A 23,403-nucleotide genomic window follows, 5' to 3' on the forward strand; every position below is an offset into this window, starting at 1 on the left:
CCATCTTCAACCGCTACATATCACCTCAACTCAGTTTACCACTGACCGAGCCCCACTGGGAAGGAAGGCGCTCTGAGACATGCACTTGCCCTCAAGAAGCACATCATAAGGCAGGGCAGCACCCAGGGGCCAATCCTCAGCTTCCCTGGAACGATCAGCCACAGCACAAACTTCCTTCGCGCCCCTTCCCCATTATTCTCCTCCCAATCCCTACTTCTGACTCGGGACGTCTCACCCTCGCAACCCCAACTGGATCCTTACACCCTAGAGACCTACTGTCTTCTCTCCGCCCCCTTTTCTCCAAACGCCCTCAGAGCCGAGGCCCCCCTTCGTCAGCATCCTCACAGAAGACCCACACGACATCCCTCTCCTCTCAAGCCCTCCAATGACAGGGCCAGCAGCCTCGTTCTGGGCGCATTCCTTCCTGTCTGACCACATCACCTACCACCTCTAGACACTTTCCTCGTCGTAACATCAACCAGCCAAGCCAGCCTCCCCGCTGCCTCAGTGATCGGACACCGCACTAAAAGGCCTTTTCTCTACCCTACTTTCTGATAGCACTCTCAGGAACAGGAAAAATCTTGCCCAGAGCCCCTCTGATGTTGTGTTTGCAACCACAATTCCTGGTGCCCTCGCTTTATCCCAACCTAGCCATCCACTTATGGCTGGAACTCGGTGAAAACATCTAAGATATAAAACTAGAAACTTTCTTTTACTTACTGCTGCACAGTCACTATGAATCCCATACAATCTCTTCTTCTTCTTCTTCTTTTTGCGGTACGCAGGCCTCTCACTGCTGTGGCCTCTCCCATTGCGGAGCACAGGCTCCGGTCGCGCAGGTTCAGCATCCATGGCTCACGGGCCCAGCCACTCCGCGGCATGTGGGATCCTCCCGGACCGGGGCACAAACCCGCGTCCCCTGCATCGGCAGGCGGACTCTCAACCACTGCGCCACCAGGGAAGCCCCAATCTCTTCTTCTTGACTGTGATCTCTAGCCTCTCAGCTCCTCTGCCATCTCCGTCCTGTTTCCCCAAGTTCCAGATGCGGCCTGGACTATCGGTTATTTCGGCAGTGCAATCAACACTGGTAGACATACCTCAGCACCCCGGCCTTGGACCAATCTTTCAATTAAGTTATATAAAGGACAACCCCAGTCCTATCATTGCCCACATTAAAAGATATGTACTTATCCCTCATTTCCTATTAAGTTAAACATAATATTTAACAAATTACACAAATCCTCCTCCTGCCTTTTGAGCTATTCCTTTTCTGACTTTGTGCCAAGTGGCTTCATCACTTTGTCCATCCTTCTGCCCCTCAACGTAAAGATTCCCTACGAGTCTCTCCTCCCACCACTGCACTGTTACCCCTGGCAACCTCATCCGATCCTTGCCCTGCCACTGACTAGTTCTGTGGTCCTCAGTGAGCTAATTAACCTCTTCAAGTCCAGTTTCCTCAACTGTGAACCCTCTCTGCAAACGAGAAAGCTCTCCTATCTTTAGACCTTCCTGTCTAACTGCTACACCCACCTGTATCTTCTACAATCATCTCAAATTCAACATAAGCTCTCCTCTCCTCCCCTAAAGCAAGTACTCCTGATTTCACAATTTTATTAATAGTACCAACAGCCTCCTCCCTTGTACCAAAACACAAAATCTGAATGGCATCTCTCCACTTTTTCCCTGTTTCCCACCTCCAATCAGCCAGGCTTCTCCAGAGAGGCCATGCAGTGTAGTAGGTTAAGAGCAGGGCTCTGGAACCATGAGGCCGGGCTGGAAAGCAGGCTCTACCAATCGCTCTGTGACCTCGGGAAAGTTCTCCCTCCCGTTTGTGACCCAGCTTCTTCTTCTGTAGAATGTCAATAAATGAGTCAACTCACATCAAGTGCTCAGCACAGCACCTTGGCACATAACAATGGTCGTACTGTAACTCCACAGGCCTCTTGATTTTAATCCCTCCTCTCGATTCTCACAGCCTCTACCTCAGCTCTTCTCAACCTTGCCTGTACGTAGAACCCCAGCACCCTGGCTATAACCCAGGTGAATTAACTCAGAGTCTCTGGGGTGGGACCCAAGCTTCCATTGTGTGTGTGTTAGTTAACGTTTCTTGTGTGGTTCCAGTGTTCAACCAAGGTTGAGAACCACTGCTATAAACTCGGGGCTCTCCACATCTCTCACTAGAACCAGAGTCCTTATCCCATCCTGTGGTTCTCAGAGCCTGGAACATGGATGCCCGAGTCCCACCTAAGAGATTCTGATTCAGAGTGCAGTCTGGGCACTAGGACGTTTTAAAGTTCTCCAGGTGATTCTAATGTGTAGCCGAGTTTCAGAACTGTGACCGTGACCCCCTTCTCCACCCACTTCCATCCATCATCCTGTCACTGCCAGACTAATCTTCGATGACGGTCCCAAGTCCTATCATTCCCCACATTCAAACATATGTAATTAGTCCTTATTCCCTATTAAATTAAAGATAAACTCGTCTTCCCATAAAGAGTGGTTGGCTTTAAATAAGCTGTCTTAAACACTCTTCCACCCATAGCTTCCTTCAAACTGGGTACTCGGCTACTAAGCAGCTACCCACATTCTTTCATGCCTTTGTTCTTCCGTTAACCTCTATCAACTCTGCCGGTTAAAATCCTATCTATCCTTCAAGGTTCCTCTCAAATAACACCTCCTCCTCAGCGCCCTTCCCGATCTCCCTATTGGAGAACACAAAGCAACAGGTTCACCCCTGTGTCTCCCGTGGACCCCAGCACACTGCCAGGCGTAGAAGAGGCACTCAGAAGCGGGTCTGCAATTGTGCGGCTTCTATCTGCTCTCTAGGCGGCCTGTGGCAACAGCATCCAACTCAAGCACTCATTCACACCCACAGGCAAAATCAGTCAAGGGTGCCACACTGCCAGGCAATTATCAAGGTTATGGTGGCTCCTGCAGAGATCTTAGCAGCTAAAGAACAGATGACGTTTATTTGTCTAAAGTCACCAAGAAGTTCCTTTCGAATACAATATTGTCTTTAAATTGTTTCTAAAAATCTAAGCTAAATACAAAACATACCACTTGAATAACAGAAGAATGAGCAACAATGGGAATGGAAGATTCAACCAGAGGAAGAATGACGACAGTGAACAGTGGATAAAGGGGTCTCACAACACCCAGCAGAGCCTCACACAGAGTGGGTATGAAAATTCAGTGGAATTCAATTTGACGCAAGGCGAAAGAGAAGCCCCTCCTCTCTCTTATTCCCTGTATAATATTATCTAAGGCACATCTAAAGTTGGTTACCCAGAAACTGACAATGACATTTGGTTTTGCGCTCTAAGAATCCCTTTTGTCCAGATATTCATCTGAAGGAGAGGGCCTCTCCTGCACATGCATATCCTCCAAACAGTGGAATTCTCCACGCCCTAAAATTATTTCAAAGCAGCAGAGGACAATATGGTGTGATGCTTACTGACTCTAAATGTGTGGGCAACTGAAGGATCCCTCTGAAAGTTTGCCTAAAAGCAAGTTAATCTAAACGGATCCTTGGAATGTTTGCAAGATAATCTAAATGGATCCTTGGAATGTTTGACAGGGGTTTTAAAGAAAGGGGGTGGGGAGGGGACAGGAGGAGGGAGGAAGGAAAAATGTGAGGTGATTATAAAGTCAGAGAGTTCTAATGAGGAAAACAAACTACCAAGGTCAGACCCTTCTGGGGTGAAAAACTTGGGAAGTTGACAAAGAAGCTGGGCTATCCCAAAGGACAATCTGAAAATAATTTTCTAACTTTAGTTATTGCTAAAAGATTGGAGAATGTCATTTCTGTGGACTTGACTGAGAGGGAAGATTCCAAGTATTCAGGGTCCATCCCACTCTTTAAGCTCCTTCAGGAGCTTGGAACAGCTTTGTCTGATGGAAACATGAGTCCCAAGCTGTGTTCTGCTGGGGACACAGGAATGGGAACCACAGACACCCGGAGCCCAGTGTTTTCCACAAGCAAAGCTATTTTAGATTTAGATTAATGTTACCTGGGTTTTGGGTCCAGGTCAACTAGTTCCCTTACTAAGATCTTGTTAAATTCCTTTTCTAACACTTTCCTTTCAAAAATGGATCACCAAGCCTGTTTCGTACTGTTACCCTAAAAAAACCCTAGATGGAAAAGAAAATGACTAATTTAGGCTGACAGTGCCTGTTTGGAAAAGCAGCTTATTAGCAAATGTGACACCTCCACAGACTTCAACAACAGAGGCTCCCAGAGAAGATTCAGGGCTGTTAGGAGGAAAGAGATTGAAGTAACATAAAGCAGAGCCCCTGATGATGGGTCATCCTTTCCTCCCACTCTGCCATAGTACATAATACTCGTTAACGTGCATCTCTGTAGTCTAGAAGATTCTGTTTTATTACTGCTGACGGGAAAGATGAGGCAAAAAATAAACTTATCATCAAAACTTACAAACTGACTGCAAGAGAAAACCAACAGCCCTTCGTACTAAAAGGACTCGTGAGTGTGCACGTGTCCATGTTTTCAAATTTCTTAACCAGAGATGATTCCATTAGCTTTAGGCAAAACATCTGCCAATGTTTTACCTGGGAAGTAAAAGGGCGGGGGGCAGCAGGCCAAGATGCATCAGGTCCAGATTCGACACACACCTGTCAGGCATCGCAAAGCTCGTCCTTTCCCCCTCCTCCTCCTTTTCTTATTCCTCAGACAAGAAAACTAAGACCCAAGGAGGGGACCCAGTTTCCAGAGAGCAGAGCGGAGCGTAACACCCTGACCTTGCCTTCCCCCAGAGTTCCAGGTCTGCACTTCAGTCGTGCCCTCGGTGCCCTCGGAGAACGCGGGGCAACGGCAACAAAGCAACAGTGACTCTACCGTGTCCCGGACATTCTCCTACTTCCAGAATAGAGGCCTTCCTGGTGCTGTCAGGGGTCGTGATTTCTGATCATTTAATAAAATGATCCAGAATGACACAGTATACACTTAAAAAAAATAAAATAAAACAGGCTCTAGACACATTAGACTCTTTAGCCCTCAGGCCACGTGATGTAATTTCAGTCAGTCTGCTCAATTCTGATTCCTTTTTACTTGTAGCTTTCCCTGCCTCCTCCTTTTTAGTTCTTTGGTATGTTTATTTGATAGTTCTTCTGTTTCGTCCTGCTCGGATTAACTACATGGAATCTAGCCCTTTGCAAGGGAAGAAAACACTCCAAAAGTGACCAAATAGTGGGAGCACACTAGAGGTTTAGAGGAAACCTGACAGGAAAAGTATATTACGCACATCTCACAGTCACAAAAAAGACTGCCCAAGACAACCGGCCAACCGTAAGAAAGAGATGAGCAAACAGGTCATTCTCTTTTGAAAGAGTGATGGGTTTCAAGGGAAGGTGGGTTAGTCAGAGTAGGCAGTCTCACACTGGGCCAGCTGCTGAGGCTTCTTCCTTCTCGCCCTCACGGCGGAACACTGCAACCACACGCATCAGTAAGTATCAAGTGATGCTGGCAAGGAATGGGCCTTTTATAGTTGGGAGTCTAGAAAAGAAAACCACAGACAACTGGAAGGGGTTGGTTGCTCCTTCCAAGGGAAGCTACCAAGAAGAAAAGAACAGGGAAATGTCCAGTTAATTCTGCCGGAGTTAGGGCGTGCACTGGCCCCGTGCAGGTTGAAGCAGAAGCTCTCCTTGATTGTATCAGTGCCGGGGCTCAGCCACATGGGCCAACTCCACTGAAGTGATCTGAGGATCTAGGGGGTTGAGAGTAGAGGTGGGGCAGGGAGAACAGCCTCTGCTAGGTTTCCCTTCTATTCAACCCAGTCAAACAGTATTTTCTGATGATCAGCTTTGCCCCAGGCCCTGGGCTATGCTCTGGGGATACAGGACCCTAGCACTTAGCTAACACACTAGGTATGTCACTTAGAGATCTTGTTTTAATCTGTCTTCCTCACTAGAATGTCAGCTCCACGAGGATAAGGATTTCTGTTTGTTCTGCTCACTGCTGTATCACCAGCACATAAAATGGTGCCTGGCAGAGTGCTGGTGCTACACAGACGTTTATGAAATAAATGAATGCCTTTCAACCAGTAATCTAAAATCAGAACTAAGTATCCTGGTAGACAACATGAAGGGGTCATCCCATCTTCACGCTCACTTGCCATCTGCCAAGCCCCAACACCAAACTCAACAAATGCAAAGCTGGAGACACAGACCTGGGCCTGAACACTAAGTGGTGAGCAAACTGCAGAGACTGTCTTTCTCCTTTGTGACCACCAAACATATTCTGCTTCCTAGCACCTCAGTACTATGCTGTATAGGCGTGGAAAATGCACTGGAATTTACCCATATAAACATACTTTGGAAAAATGTCCTAAAGCAAGTGCTGAAACATAGTATCACTTAGCAGCATGCAGCGTATTAGGAGAAGAAGAATGAAACGCTACCAGGAAATATAAAAAAACGGGCTGGCACTCTAGTGAACCAAGCAACTGGGGGCTACCGAGGCCATTACTACTTCTACCTAAGAGAGACTTTAGATTTAAGACAAAGTGGGCCAGGAGAGAGGAGACAGCGATAAATGAGTTACCTCCTCTCAATGTAGGGTTCCCTTTTCTTTTTTAACCTCCTGTTTCCGTCCCCCAACCCTGAATTAGTTACCAGGCTAACACGGTGTGTTTCACCTGTGAAAACATAAGGCTCCAACGTCACTATCCTCAGAGCATTCCATGCATGCGCGTGAAAACGGACTCTACTTCTGTTGCTAAGGAACCACAGAAGGAAAGGTTTTCCAACCTCTTCATTTATAAAATACCCACTTTGTCTATGGGAGAACAAATGCAATCTCTCAAGTCCCCTTGTGCCCTGTTCTCATTTTTAAAATGAACAGAGAAAGATGATGGAGAGTGGCTGAAAGTGTATGCCATCTCCATTTCTTTTACATGTCCCCGAAAAGGAGATGGAAATCACGGCTTCAGTAACCCGCCGCTCTAGGATTTACTAAGCTCCCAAGCTGAAGCTTCTCCCGGCACGCCCCCGCTTCGAGCAAAAATGAAAACTGTCCCATAAAAATTACTCTTTGACTTTAAAAGGTTATCCTGAGCGGTGAGAAGTAATTTAGGCTACGCTTATATTCAACGTGAGGTTACTTCCCAGGTCTCTGTTCCCTCTGCATCACCCCAAGGCCTGAACACATACACTTGCACGAACATACAAACAGATACACACACACACAGGGAACCCAAAAGCATGGCACAATTTATTGTTAGCTTTCTTTAAAAACAGGAGCAAAAAACTAAAATTAGGGCTTGGGATAAGGAACTTAAAAACGTATTGGTTAAAGAAAATGAAAAAACAATGACCTTGTCTAAAAAGAAAAACAGACATACTAACTTTGAGCATAGTATAAAGAGGAAGCCTAGAAAGCAATAAAGCCAAATATGGGAAAGGCAAGGCCACGGCTGAATTTGTAGATTGAACCCAGAGGCAACTTCTACTGATAAGAAATGCTGAAATAAATTTTTGAAATATCACTCCCCTTCTAACGCTTGGCCTATTTCATTTACTAAAGGATTCTAAAGTGCATTTCTCTTTACAGCTTGTTACACAGTAGAATCTTTCTGCAAACTAAGTGACAAAATTGACTGCCTTATGCCAACTTTTCTGCACATATAACTGATCTTTTAAAATAAATTTATTTATTTATTTTTGGCGGCATTGTGTCTTTGTTGCTGCCTGCGGGCTTTCTCTAGTTGTGGTGAGCGGGCTCCAGGCGCACAGGCTCAGCAAGGGCTTAGTTGCTCTGGGGCATGTGGGATCTTCCTGGACCAGGGCTCGAACCCGTGTCCCCTGCATTAGGAGGCGGATTCCTTTTTTATAAATTTATTTATTTATTTGTTTGTTTTTATTTTTGGCTGTATTTGGTCTTCGTTGCTGCGCGCGGGTTTTCTCAAGTTGCAGCGAGCAGGGGCTTCTCTTCATTGTGGTGCGCGGGCTTCTCATTGCGGTGGCTTCTCCTGTTGCGGAGCACGGGCTCTAGGCACGTGGGCTTCAGTAGTTGTGGCACGTGGGCTCAGTAGCTGTGGCTCGCGGGCTCCTGAGCACAGGCTCAGTAGTTGTGGCGCACAGGCTTAGGTGCTCTGCGGCATGTGGGATCTTCCCAGACCAGGGCTCGAACCCATGTCCCCTGCATCGGCAGGTAGATTCTTAACCGCTGTGCCACCAGGGAAGCCCCTTGATTTTCAATTTGATGTCTGATTTCTAAAAGGGCTTGACAATAAACTCCACTCTATCCACACTATCGACTTCTTTAAACAAGAGTTTGATTCAAAGACTGATGGGGTCAACTACAGAAAAAATAGTTGTTTCATTAATACCTGAAACATTAGGCAAACTTCACCTGAATCTACATTTTTCTTTCTTTTTTTTTTTTTTTTTTTTGTGGTATGCGGGCCTCTCACTGTTGTGGCCTCTCCCGTTGCGGAGCACAGGCTCCGGACGCGCAGGCTCAGCGGCCATGGCTCACGGGCCCAGCCGCTCCACGGCATGTGGGACCTTCCCGGACCAGGGCACAAACCTGTGTCCCCTGCATCGGCAGGCGGACTCTCAACCACTGCGCCACCAGGGAAGCCCAACATTTTTCTTCTTTAATATTAAGGGACTGATTTTTACCACGGACCATAATAAGAATACATAACATGAGTGAGTAAAATAGATACATTACGTGTAAGAAATATGTCAATATTTATAATTTTTCTTATTTTTTCTACTCTCATATCTAAGAATTAAGCTGTTCATAAGAAACAGTAACCAATTTAGTTTAAAATTAGAGGAAGCGTAATCAGTAGAGAGAAAAAGCTTTGATCCAATTTAAAAATTACTAAGTACCTATTATGCACTGCACTAAATACAACATGTCTATATTTTGGGTTCTAAGCAAACTGTAGAAATTTTCAGATTAAGATGACTTTAGAAAGTGAAAACTTTCATATTATGATTCAATTTATGTAAGCTTACAATTACATAAAATGACGTATGTACGTGAAACAGTGCTTTGAAAAGAGTACGAAACCAGGAGACTGTGAGATGGTGGTGAGGTTTCAACTTCCCTTTAATGTTTTTATAATAACGTTCTAACCAGAGGGAACATTCACATAAAATTTACAAAAGAAGAAGAAAATGAATGGATTCATACTAAATGACCTCCTGTCATCAACTTTTTTTTTTTTTTTTTTTTGCGGTACACGGGCCTCTCACTGTTGTGGCCTCTCCCACTGCGGAGCACAGGCTCCAGACGCGCAGGCTCAGCGGCCATGGCTCACGGGCCCAGCTGCTCCACGGTATGTGGGATCTTCCCGGACCGGGGCACGAACCCACGTCCCCTGCATCGGCAGGCGGACTCTCAACCACTGCGCCACCAGGGAAGCCCCATCAACATTTTTTGAATGACTTTATAAAATGTTCAACACCTCTGGAAAGTGGACAATTCCCCAAATAAATATAATACAATTAAGCCTTCCTCTATATTGAATATATAACATTTAAAACTAAACACCAAGATTATGGACATCTTAAAGCTCATGTGCAGATCGTTTACTGTAGGCTGTGGGAAGTTCTCTCCCCCTTGTCACTGTCCCCCTCTCTCTGCTTTCACCTCCACTACCTCCTGCTGCTATAGGACCTTCACTCTGGGTTTCCTGTGAATGCTATTTTCTACAGCTGCTACACAAACAGTAAATAAAATTCATTGTATATTTGCCCCACTAAGCAGCTCTGTCTTCTGGCACATCCAGATGTCTGGCTTGAAAAGAGTGAACAATGAAAACAATGTTTTCTCGAGCAAACATTCCAAAAAGGGCATAACAAAGGCGTCTGAAGATGCTGCTGGGGAAAGACACCATGGAAATAGCTGTGTGTATTCTGTGTAATTCCTTGACCAGCCACACGGGTTCATTGGATTACAGATATTCAGAAAATTAGTTTGCCGTGTCATGTCAATTTTGAAAGAAGGATTTTCATTTATATTTATGATAAACTGAGCTTTAAATTGAAGGATGGTTCAGATGTTTTAAAATTTACGAATTTGCAAATCCATGTACATGGCCAATTAAGGTTTATCGCCACCACAGATTAACTATCTTTGGATAAAAATTTCAGAGGCTATTTGTATCTAGGCTGTTCACCTCAATGTACTATGTCAAGATTGGTATGAAACAGTTAAAAAGAAGCATTATTTCAAGATAAAAGTTAGTTACCCAAGATGAAATGGAAACACTCTGTAGGGACATCCCAAGCAACAAAACCTCTCCCGTATGTAACACCTGGAATTTTGCAGAAAGCTAATTCAACACGAAAATAATTTCAAAAACACGGCCAAGTGGATGGGAAGCAAAGGGTGAAATGCACAGCTCAGTGAAGCACCCAATCTTACAACCCTGCAAGTCAGGCCAAACTCCACAAGGAAAATGCAGGCCCTGAATTTTAAAAAGAATTCAATTAGCATCCCCAGCATTTCCATAATCAACAGCTGAATGCTAATTAAGAGCACAGCACCAAGCAGCAATGGAATCCCAGCGCAATAAGCAACAACACAACAGCGCAAATGCCACCTTGGGCTTGCATGCATAAATAAACAGAACTAATAACTACCCAAGCAGGGAAGGGTGACTTAATGCGTTTCGATTAGGTGCAGTGCAGCCTGGGGCCTTTGTGTTACATTTAAATGTGCTCATCATGTTTAATTAAAAACCGAATAATCTAGGGTTTGGGGTTTGTTTGTTTTTTTTTTTAAAGTTCTGATCTGTACTTTCCTTCTCTTTCTCTTCTCAAGTTCTACTGATCTGGATGGCTTCCTGAAAGGGAACAATATTCTTAGCATAATGTAAGTGAAACTGGTTAAGCACCTGTGTCACTCTCCAGTGCAGCGAGCAGCAAGCCACTGGCTTTGGCTCCATCTTTGCCCATACCGTGGTGTTCAATGAGCGTCATGAATTAAAGCAAAAATGCTTCTCTGATCTGACCTGGTTTATTTAGCCCGAAACGCCGTCACGAGCTAGCTACCAAGGTGTTTCTCACAGTCTCTCCTCTAAAACAGAGTTCATTTGTCACTATCTGGCAGAGAATTTGACAGAAATTGGCACAAATCTGGCTTCAGTTCAACAGAATTTAAAGTATCTCAGCCCCAAGGCAACTTCAATAAGAAATACCATATCTGTAAACACACAAAGTGTCCAAGGAATTACTGAGAGAAAAGTGTGAAATGAAAGGCCTCCTACTGTATAATTCTGAGGCCTAAGATGTCGAGGATTAATGATTATCTGAAAGACCTGGGAAGAAGAGGTCGGGTGATATTATTAATCATAATTTGGGAACTTTTTCCGAAAGTAAAGCTTTTAAGGTTAGTACTGGATGCATATAAAAGTTTTTCTCCTTGATGCTGATGCGTCATTATTAACAATTACAAGTTTTAAAATGCTGGCTTGAGGACAGTGTCACTTATAGCGAAGAATCTTGAAAAACAACCATCTTGAATACAGAGTTGTCAGTACTTCTCAAGCGCCTCAAAGGCAGACACACCATTCTCACTGTTAGAAAGTCCTCACTCTTACTATGTCTACAGACTAGAAGGACAGTCAACTCAGAAATAAGGACCGTGAGGACCAAAACTGGTGACAGCGGCACAAAGGCCACACGAGACGGCAAAGGATGAGCCACCAGTAAAGGATGCAGACAGGAGACGCGGTTCAGCAGAGGGAGCGCTCGCCACGCGCCAGGCCGGAGAACACGCTAGGCCTCAAAGGCGGTTAGGGTCCGGGTCTGGGTGGGCAAGGGAGGAGTCTGTTCCCAGAGCAGAGGACCCAGGAGGTGCCCAGGATGTCCGCTCCCAGCACAGCCAGGGGTTCCCACCGGTAGGCGCTCATTGCACCAACCCTCTCACACAGAGAGTCTGATTCACGTCAGTGCAAAGGAAAGCAAGTTCATCGACACTGGCATCAGGTCAGATGTTGGGTAGTTGGGTCAGATTCATATACTGGAGGCGATGAAGTTTAAAAATAACTAGAATGTCCAAGTATATAGAACATTGAGAGGGGAAAAAAAAAGAGGCAGGCTCACATATTTATTTGAGTTGGGGCCCATTTATTTTGCTTATTCTTGTGATTCCTGGGGTGGGAAAATCAGCAGAAGGGATCACACGCACAGAGCAGGTATTTACTCACAGCCAAAACCAGGCTAAGGTTAAGAGTAGTGTTGGTTTATGTGCCCTGTTGCCACATAAAATGATGGTGGCGCAGTGGCTGAGAGTCCGCCTGCCGATGCAGGGGACACGGGTTCGTGCCCCGCTCCGGGAAGGTCCCACATGCCGCGGAGCGGCTGGGCCCGTGAGCCATGGCCGCTGAGCCTCCGCGTCCGGAGCCTGTGCTCCGCAACGAGAGAGGCCACAGCAGTGAGAGGCCCGCGTATGGCAAAAAAAAAAAAAAAAAAAAAAAAGATTCAAAGAAGTGATGTGGACACATTCATCTGGAGCTTCCCTCAGCCTATCAATTATTCAATCACTCTCTCTCATTCACTTTTGAGGTTTCAGAAAGTGAAGCTTAACTTCCTATGAATAAGGCAACTGTTTGATCCTTAGGCTCTGCAAGGGCTGGATGACTGCCAAAACATTTCTCAAAACTTACACTAAAACAAGAAGCAAACACGATAAAAATGAGCCCAGACTGACAAGGATTTATGCAGTTAAATACCATTATCCGGGACTCTGAGTGGGCAGCGCTCTGGAGTCGTGGTTCATTCTTCAGAATTAAGCTGGGCTTTTCCCCATGTGTCAGATCCCGTCCCGCTTCATCCTACTGTCTGTGAAAAGTCCCAAAGAGGCAGCCGTGGGGACATGGCCCACACTGTGCCCGATATAAGCAAGGGCTGCTGGAAAAGGAAGCCAGATTTCTTTCAAGCAGGAAGAGCTTTCTTTTAAGCTGGAATCTGAAAATTCCAGAGGGAATGAAAGGTCAAGGGAGGAATGAATGGAGGGAGAGAGTCATGGCTAGTGAGGAGCTGGAGAGGCAACAGTGAAAGGGGAGGGATGACGGGGGCGGAAGAAGAGGAGAGACCAAAAGGAACCGCAGACCAAGTGAAGGAGCCTGAGTCTGAAGCAGCCACCACAGCTCATCAGTGCTGACCACGACCTAGGATGGGTCACACGGGCCACATTCGTCCCATCCCCTTATGTCTGTCCTCCACAAAGGCTTTTTGTAGAATTTAAATTTTTTATCCATCAAATCTCTTATCTCCTTCTCACATAAACAGGTCTACAGTGGAAAACAACATCCATATGACTTTTTTAAAAAGTTGAAGTAGAGTTGATTTACAATGTTGTATTAATTTCTGCTATACAGCAAAATGATTTGGTCATACATATATAAATATTTTTTTCATATTCTTTTTCATTATGATTTATTACAGGATACTGAACATAGTTCCCTGTGCTACACAGCAGGGCCTTGTTGTTTATCTATTTTATATATAGTAATTTATATCTATTAATCCCCAAATCCTAATTAATCCCTCCCCCACCCCCTTTCCCCTTTGGTAACCATAAGTTGGTTTTCTACGTCTGTTTCTGTTCTGTAAATAAGTTCAGCTGTGTCATATTTTAGATTCCACATATAAGCAATATCATATGGTATGTCTTTCTCTTTCTGACTTACTTCACTTAGAACGATAATCACTAGGCCCATCCACGTTCCTGTAAATGGCATTATTTCATTCTTTTTTTATAGCTGAGTAATATTTCATGTTATACACACACACACACACACACACACACACACACACACACACACACACCACATCTTCTTTATCCGTTCATCTGTCAATGGACATTTAGGTTGCTTCCATGCCTTGGCTATCATAAACAGTGCTGCTATGAACACTGGGGTGCACGTATCTTTTCAAATTAGAGTTTTCTCTAGATACATGTCCAGGAGTGGGACTGCTGGATCATATGGCAACTCTATTTTTAGTTTTTTAATATATGACTTTTCAAAACAACTGAGTTTAACATTTTCACTTCGGCCACTATCTGAATAACAAATATTTAAGGTGTTTCTGTCTCTCTGCTAATCATGTAAAGTTTTAACATTTTAAATTTCAAAACGGCAACAGCCGCTTCGTCATCAGTCTCACGCCGAGGAGGGCAAAGGGACTGCTGAAAAGGCGCTCTGCTACTGAGCCTTCAAGGGCCACCTCAGCCCCCCCCCCGCCGCCTCCCAGTCCTCTCCCCATTCCATTCCTCTCAACCCCCAGCCTCGGCAACCTTAGCCATTCCATGAACCCGCCCCCTTGGCTCTCCACTCAGCAGACACCCAGGATCTCAGCGCTTCTCACCACCACTGCTGTTGTGCTGCTCCATCCCCAGTCTCGGGCCTGGACTCTCACAACAGCCCCCAAAGCCCACGCTTGACTCAGCAGCCAGAGGGCCCATCTGCTCGGAAGCTGCTCAAGCTGCCCATGCAGAGCAAACAGCAAGGCCCTGAACACAGGTCCACAGGCCACCCTGACCGGCCCCCCACCTCTCCTACCGCCCTCCCCTCAGACACATTCCTGCCTATTTCTCGAACATGCCATTCCAGGCGTGCTTTCACTTTAGGGCCCCCCGACCTCCAAAAGGCTCGCCTCCTCCCTTCTCTAAGGTCTCTGCTCCAACGGTGCTAAATGGTGCTCACCAGGCGTTTCCCCGAGCCTCCTCACGAAAGACAGCCCCCTACCCAGTTCATCCTCATCCTCGCTGCCCTACTGTTTTCCCCAGCCCATGTCTCACCCCTTGACATACACTGATTTACAGACGGTCTCCCCTCGTGAGGTGGGGCTTTGTGTTCCCCTTGATGGCTCCTAACACAGCACCTGGCACATAATAAGCCTTTGACAGATACTGCTGAAAAATGAAAGAGCAGGATCAGGAAAGCCATACAGTTTCTAAACAGTCTTCCTTAGCATAGTTTTAAATACAGGCAAGGAATTTACAATCAATCGATACGTGTATCAGTGCCAGCGCTCATCTTAATCTCGTTCAACCTAAATGGCAAATGTCAAGCGGTGACATTCCTATTGAAGACTCTATTTGCAAAAGCACCAGAAATCTCTCAGTCTTTTACAGCAATTCCTTTCCAAAGTTACAAGATGGGGGATGTAGCTTCATGAGAACTCTTTCTGCTGGGATAAAATCCATGGGTTTGAAAAATCTGTATTTGTGGATACATTTCTATCTCCCCACCTTCTTTAATGGGCCACACTAACAGAATGAACATGAAAGATCCACTGTATTTATCTAATCGAGTCCCCGCTTCCTGCTCTTGACTACTGTCCTTCAGCAGGTTAGGGGCCCTGCCAGCCTACACAATAAAAACGGGGTAGCAGCCCTACTCTAGGTTGGGTACCAACTGGTTTTCAAATGATTGTGTCTTAATACCGGGAGGTATCAAAAGCTAGCTTGCACCCAAAACAAACCAACCAACCCAAATTAGTTTTTTTAAAGAGCAACCATTAACTTTTTTCCCTCTTTCCATGACACCTGGGAAAATCTTTCCCATTATCTACAGAACCAGTGCTTACTAAAATCAAGTCTTTCCATACAGTTATGAGGCTTCAAGGCTCCCTCCCTTGACTGACAGATGCCATGGACAGCCTGCAGCCACGACTGGACCTTGGGAGAACAGCGAGAGGCAAGCCCCCGACGCCCCGGACCCGAGGCAGACCCCGCCCCTTGCCCCCCACCCACGGCCCTGCCAAGACCCGAGGCAAAGCATCCCTCACCCACCACCCCCGCAAGCTCACCACTTCGTCCTCGGTCCAGCTCTTCTCAATCAGCTTGGGCACAGGCTTCTTCACCAGGCGCTGCAGGGCTTTGCCAGCATCATAACCGCTTTCATGGAGCTAAAACAATAACAACAACTTTAGTTTGCTACCTGCACCAAATAACAGAACTGAGAGCAAATCAATAAAGGCGGGGACCCTGCATTTACTCTAACAGAAGAGTCACGAGACGAGCATACAAGACTCAGAGCCATTTTAGCCAGCACGATAATTCATTCTTATCCAACCGCCCGCCCCCCCCAAATTCAGCTGTTCTGCGAAAGGGAAACAGGTAAGGCAGAGAACATTCTGGCAGTAATAGAAACAGGATTAAGAGTGACAATGACATTTATTGAACATCTGGCCTGGGCTATTGCTAAGTACATTCCATTAACTCATTACCATTCTTAACCCTATGAAGAAGGTCTTCTCTCAATCTTACAGGGTAGGAACTATCGTCACCCATTTTACGTATGAGGAGACTGAGGCATGGAAAGGTCAAGTAAAGGTGCCAGTAGGTGGTGGGGCAAGACTCAAACCCAGCCAGCATGACCTCTACTCTTGTCCCATTTTCCCCAAAGAGACCTAAAGACAAGCTAGATCATGTTCATTAGCATTTCTTGTCTTTCAACTGTAGTAATTTCACTAAGAAAAATTTCAAGTACCTAATTATGTAACAGTATACTAACTTTTCAGTACATATACATGAAGACGCTGGTTTATCTACATGGTCCTTTTAGGAACAGACTTCTCTCTGGTCAAAGCTATTGAACTTTTTTTTCACTCTATATCCTTTTCAACCCTGGGCAGTGCCTGGCACCCCTGAACCCTCTCTATCTTGCAAAGATATGCCTGCCTTGGCTCCTGTGAGCCTCTCCACTTCTGGTTCCTAAGTCTCAACCAGCAGACAATGAAGAGAAATAGCAGGCAGAAAAATCCACTTGCTCAGTCGACCTCCCCAAACTATGGCTGTCCCTCCAAATTTCTCACTGGAAATCTGCCGTTCCTTCACATATCTATTTCTCTGACACAAGCATCTGTTTTGGCTAAGACCTGTATCTCCAGTACCTAACACAGTCTGTAGCATAAGGTGATACACAGAAATACTTCTTAAGTTAATAAAGGCCTTCAACTATTGTCCTTAGGTAGTCTCAGCCCAAATCTAAATCTCAGTGTCTTCAAATTCATTAAGCCTGATGTTGGCTGAGTACCTATTATGTTCCAGGCCACACAGCAGACCCTGGGGATATACAGCAGTGAACAAAAATGCCCTCATGCAATGGACATTCTGATCTTTTCACCAGTGCTTCAATCCCTTATTTGAACAATTCACCAGCTTTTGCTTAATCCCCAGTACAAATACAGTACAAACCTTATTAACTGGTAAGTCACAGTTTTTATTTCCAGAAACTCACAAACTAGGGGGGATGTGCTGTGGGGATACAACACATACAAGGTAAAAAGTTCTAGCAGGTTATAGCAATTACTATCACCTAGGTGCAGGCCAGGAGCTACAGACTCAACTGAAGGAGAGAGCCCTGTGTTCCCCTCCTTAACAGAAGACTTTCAAGGAGAACCTACAGATTGCCCTCCTGGCAACTGCTGTAGCCCCAGGGCTGGGCCTATAGTAAGCCTGTGATAAATATTTGTTTGTTTGTGTGGATGGATGGATGAATAAACAAATAAATAAAAGTCTGAGACATACACATCGAGTCTCTCTTCTAACCATTTAACTGCTATTGGAAGGGATTATCACAAATACCCATTTTCACTGCTCGTTCAGCAAAAAATAAGTTATTAAAAATTAAAACTTCCCGAGTTAGTCTCCCACTTTACAGGACCCCAGTTTAAGTCCAGACTATCCAAGGAAGTACAGGCTACAAGTTAATTATTAAGTCAACTACCTTAAAACAAAACGAAACACCTGTAACAATGATCAATGCTGAATCCTGCTTTTGGGGGTGGTAGAGTGTGGGTGTGGGCGAGTGTTATTTGTGTGGGGTGTATGTAATGCATATGAATGCTAGATACGAACTTACGTATTTTTATGACATTCATCATTAGACTATTTTATACATATATTACACTAAATAAACAAAATACTATACTAGAATGTGCAAATGTTTGAAAACCGTCCAGTTTGGCCTCCTTACAGAAGTATATAAAATAAAAATAAAGCCAGCATTTCATACTTCGCGTGATACCCAGAACAAGCAGGTATTTGCCAAGTTCTATAATATAATGAGGATCTGTAATGAGAGCTTAACAGCATGGGTCAGAACTGAATAAAAGGAAAAATTATACGGCTATTTAATTTTTTAAAAAAGCACACGTTAGTGACACTTTGAAATCAATTCAAGTTGATCAAATCATAAATTCTTAATAAAAAGCTCATGGCAAATTAACGACATTTTATAAGAGGTCATTATAGTAAATGGGGTAATTATAAGGAGAGCGATGAAAAACTATGGACCTTGGAGCCAGATCATCTGGATTTGAATTCTAGCTCTACTACTTACTAGGTGTGTGACCTTGGGCAAATTACTTACCCTCTTTGGTCCTCAATTTTGTCATCTTTTAAAATGAGTATAATAATAACATCTACCTCTTAGGGCTATTGTGAGGACAACATTAGAAAATACATGTAAAATTGCTTAGAACGGTACCTGGCACATAGTATGCTAAATGAGTGTTAGCTATTTATTTTTAAAAGGAAAGAGAAAAAAAATGAAGGAAGCAGTCTCTACTCACTTTTCATTAATTTTCTAGATTAGAGAGTAGCCTTTTCAGAGACAGAAAAAAAATTGTGAAACTATAAACAAAACCACTTATGTTTCACATAATTACTCACGTTAATAATTAATGAAATTTGATTAAAACTCTGGTACAGGACACAGAAAAAAAATGTAAATCTTATATGGCTGATAACAGGAAATTACTCACAAGAACATAAGGCTCATTCCAAAAGTGAACAAGTGAATGAAGTTAAGTCATTAATCCCTATGACATTCCTGCCTTTTGGTGAACGAAGGAGAGCTTTAAATGCGCTGGAAGAAATGTTTTGAGTGACTTGCTGAACTTGTGGTCGTTTGGTTTACTGGAGAGGGCTAGCTCCTGCTTGCACGATGCCCCCAGTCAAATTTCTAGTGAGGTGCTTAGTAGAGAAAGACGTTTCCCCAAAACATATCCCAGCATTCACACTTCCTTTACAAACCTTTATTTCAGATCATACTTTCCCCTGAAAAAGCTGTTGCGATGTATGGGGCAACCTAAATAAGGGGTAATCCCCTCCTCTCATTTGCTCCACTGTCAGCCTGTCCTCTTAAAATATTCCTCTTCCTGACCTTTCCGTGCTCCGAACTCCATAAATACCCAGAGTGCCTACCTCTCTCACCCCTATACAAAAACACAGTTGAAAAGTAAAAGGTGTGGGATTATTTGCCAACAGTGACAAATACTGACTGAACAAACGAAGTTAGGGTGTTAACTGTGCTGTTATCGATAATTCATAAACGCCAGTACAAAGTTCTGCTCTGGCACACCCCCTTCCCAGGAAACCCAAAGGAACCTTTCTAAACAGGTGCCTTCTTAATGGTACAAACACTTACTCCCACTTTCCAGGAATCTTGTCTGAGAAATTCTGAGAGCTTTACATCTTTAAAGAAATACTTCAATTATATTTACTGAAGATATATTTCTAACATATTAATAGTTGTTACAGCCCATATTGCTTCTTTTGTTGATTATCATTCGAGCAGTTTGGGAAAACTCCTGGGAGTTCAGGATATCCTTCATTCCTTCCACAAATATTTATTGAGAGCTAAACTGTGCCAGACACTACTCGGGGTGCTAGGGATGAACAGAGCTGGGAGTAACACAAGTGACGTACCTCAGAAATGCCGGCCTGAGAATCAGTTTAAAGTACTGTTCTAGTGTGACACATCCATCTAAATGTCGCATCCAAACTCTAGGGTCCTAACGGGTTGAGCTGTTGGGTTCCACCTCCTTCCTTAACATACCGTATCATGCACAAGAAAGCACTTCTTAGAAAGGGTTTGTTTTCTAGATGATTATGAAGATTTTCTTTCTTCAGACTGGGGCCAAAATAATGTTTTGAGCTAGAGCTTAACTGATTGTTTCAACTGTATTCCTCACGTAAATTAGAGTTGGTAAGTTTACCAAAATACTGGCTATCTCAAATCTCTAAAAATGGTCACTGAAAATATTCCCCTCTAATACCATGTCAAGCTCTGAAGAATTGGGATGATCTCAACCAGTGAAAAACATGTGCGTTTCAAATTTTAAACACCTGATTACAATCACACAGATACATCAATATAGGAAATTCAGTGCAGGCTTCCCAATATTGCTACGGTAAAAGGTTCTTCATTGTGAATAAGCTTTTCTACCATTACCCTAGAGAAGATTTTTCAAAGGAATTGCAATGGAGACCGCCAAATGTCTTACAGCTTCACTTTGTAGTCTTAGGAGAGCAATTAAAACAAGATAAGTAAGTAAAAAAAAAAAAAAAAAAAAAAAAAAAAACAAGATAAGTAAACCTTTCTGTCCATTTTGCAGCCAAGCCCGGCTGGGAAAATCTGGGATTAAATGCAATTTTAATGTATAGAGGAATGAACCATTTTGGAGCTACTGGGTAAAGATCACTGCAAAAAGCAGGGACCAAGATATAGCATCTTTACTCAATCAGCTTCCAATCTTCACAAGCTACTGGTAAGAGAACTTAGATCTTACACTATCACCACTTAAAGCAGGAAGTCATTCCGCAGAAACCACCGTTTTCAAATTCATCATCACGGGGCCTGTGTGTGCATGTACATGCGTGCGTGCACGTGTGTGTGTTTAATCCGATGATCAGGGAAGCATGCACTTGTAAATCTGCCGCTTCCACATTACCGAACTGCAAGTCTGCACTTACGCACAAGTAAAAGCCACCTTCCCCTAAACCACGGGTCAGTATCTGGGGGATCTGATAACAAAATGGCGATTTTTCACCAATCCACTAGCCCTTTAAAAGTGACTCCATCGTGGAACTACCCCTGCTTTGCTGTCTTCCAGCAGCCCGGCATCTGGTTCCCCACACTTACTCCACAGAATCCTCAGGTTGCGCTCTTCCCTTCGATTTTGGTTTGTTCATTGTGAAGGAGTCCAGGGTGGCTCATCCCCCTTAGGTGTCCACCCTCCTCAGCCACGTCTTCTGGTGCCCTGAGACCCAGTGGGACGTCCCAGCCCTGGAGGCAGGCAGCTCCCATCACATTCTCTGCCTTCCTTCCATTCATTCCACAAAGAGTTCCTGAGCAACTCCGAATGCTACACACGGTTCCGCCTAAGATGGCCCAAGTACACCAGCAGGGTGGACCTGGTTGGGGGGGGGGGGGGGGGGCCGAGGGGGATGGTTCTGAAAACAATGGCAGCTTCTGTGTAACAAACTCCTAGTTTGGTTCTGCTCGACAAAGGAACTGCAACACTGAATCACACAGAGCCAAGGACACCAGCGCCCTCTGTAACTGGACACAGCTGGCTGTTGCATAAAAATCTCAATGACCCAAAGATTCCAGGTGCTCAGCAGCCCGCTCTGCACAAACCGCTCCACAGTCAAGGCCTTCTGGAGCCTCGAGAACACAGCTCAGAGCCTGCGCCGGGGGATAGACTCCTATTAAGCAGCTTCGTCACAAACCAGCCGAGTTGAGGTTTTCGTCTGTCAAATGGGCCTGACAACACCAGCCCTCAGCTGTGTCAAAGGACCATGAAAAACCAGAAATGAGACACTGTGACAAGATACCCCGAAATGCCAAACAACCACAGACTGTCCAGCGGTATCATCACGGGGAGTAATGTTTTAGGGACACGGCTCTTACCCGAGACTCTTCAAACACCCGGACGTTCAAGGTGCCCACTGTGCTGGGGACTACGTAGCCTCAAGTGTCCTGTGACAGCCCCTCACCTCTCTGTGATTAGCAGGAAGAAAGGGTCAGGCCACAAGAAGAAAAACACATTTCTGCAAAATTGCCCAAGTTAAACCTGCTACTCTCACTCAGCCTGAAAAATCATCCCCTGCTTATTACTTTCTGTAATTTAATATACGTAAGTGCTTTATTGGCAAGCTTCTCGAAAGAATAAATAATACTTAATGACTGCCTACAGTTTAATTAACTCATGATTGAACTTCTCGTGGACTGCTATAAACATTAAATTATATCCTTCCTCAAAGCTGCCATGGATGGAATTCTTGTTTCAAGCTTTAACTCTCCTGCCTAAACAATTCTGAAATTTCAGCAAATCTGTATATTGGACAGGGAGGTGAGAGAATCAACCTTAATGCCTGGTTATAAAGTGTGTTATTTTACAGAGCAAGGACGAGGTCTTAATTTAAATAAGATTGAAAATGTGCACATGTCCGAACACCTCGTTTATATTACGGCAATCATTAAACGTCGCTGGATCTGGGGCAGTCTTATTAGCATAAACTCCGCGTATTACCGCAAGGTTTCAGGTTTCTACTCAGGCTTTTCATCTGAGCTGCCATTTTCTGGCTGCGTGATGTTGCAAATCAATTTTCCTCTTGGCACGGCTCAGCTGTCAGGCACCTCTGTTCTATAATGGACCCATGAATTACATCTCCTGCTCTGTCATCCCTGGTCTCACACATCAAAATATTGTTCTTCAATTGTAATTTATAACTTAATTTAAATGTCCCTTTTACTGTGACCTTTTTAGATCAAATGGCATTGCATCTGGCAGCTTCTACTACACTAAAGCATCCTTTTGCAATTACAGCCCTTACAATAACTGGAGAAAAAGCCTACCTGAGTTAGATTGCATTCATGCTAAATATTAAATAATTGCAGTCCATTAAAGATAATATTAGATTTCAAAGTTTTTTGCTCTGCAAAATACATTATTCACAATAAACTGCCAAAATAACTTAGGGGAAAAAAAGCGGAATTTGGAAAAGTTCTTAAAATCCTTCATGTAGTTTTAATTATTTCAATTATTTCTCACTAACATGAGAGAAATCTTGCTGAAATCTAAGATACAACTTAAAAAGTTTTTTATCATAATCTGTAATTCACAAATGCCTATATATTTTCAATCATTCCTCCATCACCAATGACCTAGTACCAAGCTCAAAATATGATACATGTATTCATTTAAAAACCAGAGTTAAGACTAAAAGCACAATGTTTATTTTTGTTTGGCTACTGTCACTCCAAATAATGCTATTTAAGCACTGGAGAGGATAAATTTCTCTAAATACTCCTATGGGCATACATTTTAGAGATCATGGTTAAGACAGAATTTAACCGCTGAGAGTAAGGGCTGAGGGAAAGATTCAGTTAATTTTCAGAAGGAAATAAACTGTCGCTGGACCAACCCTCCCCCTCCAACACTCTCTGAATAAGTACAATGTTCCAGGAATTATGCCAGACCCTGGGGTCACAAAGGAGAAGGGAGGAGGGAACCAACATTTCTTGAGTATTGCATGTACTAGGAACTCACTAGGTCATTATGATTTCATCATCCCTCACACCACTCTTTAGTGGCAAGAGTACTAAAAATGAGGAAACAAAA

At 44.1% G+C, this 23,403-nt stretch overlaps 1 protein-coding gene across 4 annotated transcripts in view; it reads right to left on the reverse strand.

The window, feature by feature from the left end:
* Positions 1-23,403, reverse strand: part of RERE (arginine-glutamic acid dipeptide repeats) — a 429,896-nt gene that overhangs the window by 80,457 nt on the left and 326,036 nt on the right. For all 4 annotated transcript variants that reach the window (XM_032610681.1, XM_032610678.1, XM_032610670.1 and 1 more), the window contains one exon: positions 15,796-15,894. In XM_032610681.1, the coding sequence (XP_032466572.1) occupies positions 15,796-15,894 (99 nt within the window). The remainder of the gene's footprint in view (positions 1-15,795; positions 15,895-23,403) is intronic.

Source organism: Phocoena sinus, chromosome 1, assembly GCF_008692025.1.
Source record: "Phocoena sinus isolate mPhoSin1 chromosome 1, mPhoSin1.pri, whole genome shotgun sequence".
NCBI classification, from domain to species: domain Eukaryota; kingdom Metazoa; phylum Chordata; class Mammalia; order Artiodactyla; family Phocoenidae; genus Phocoena; species Phocoena sinus.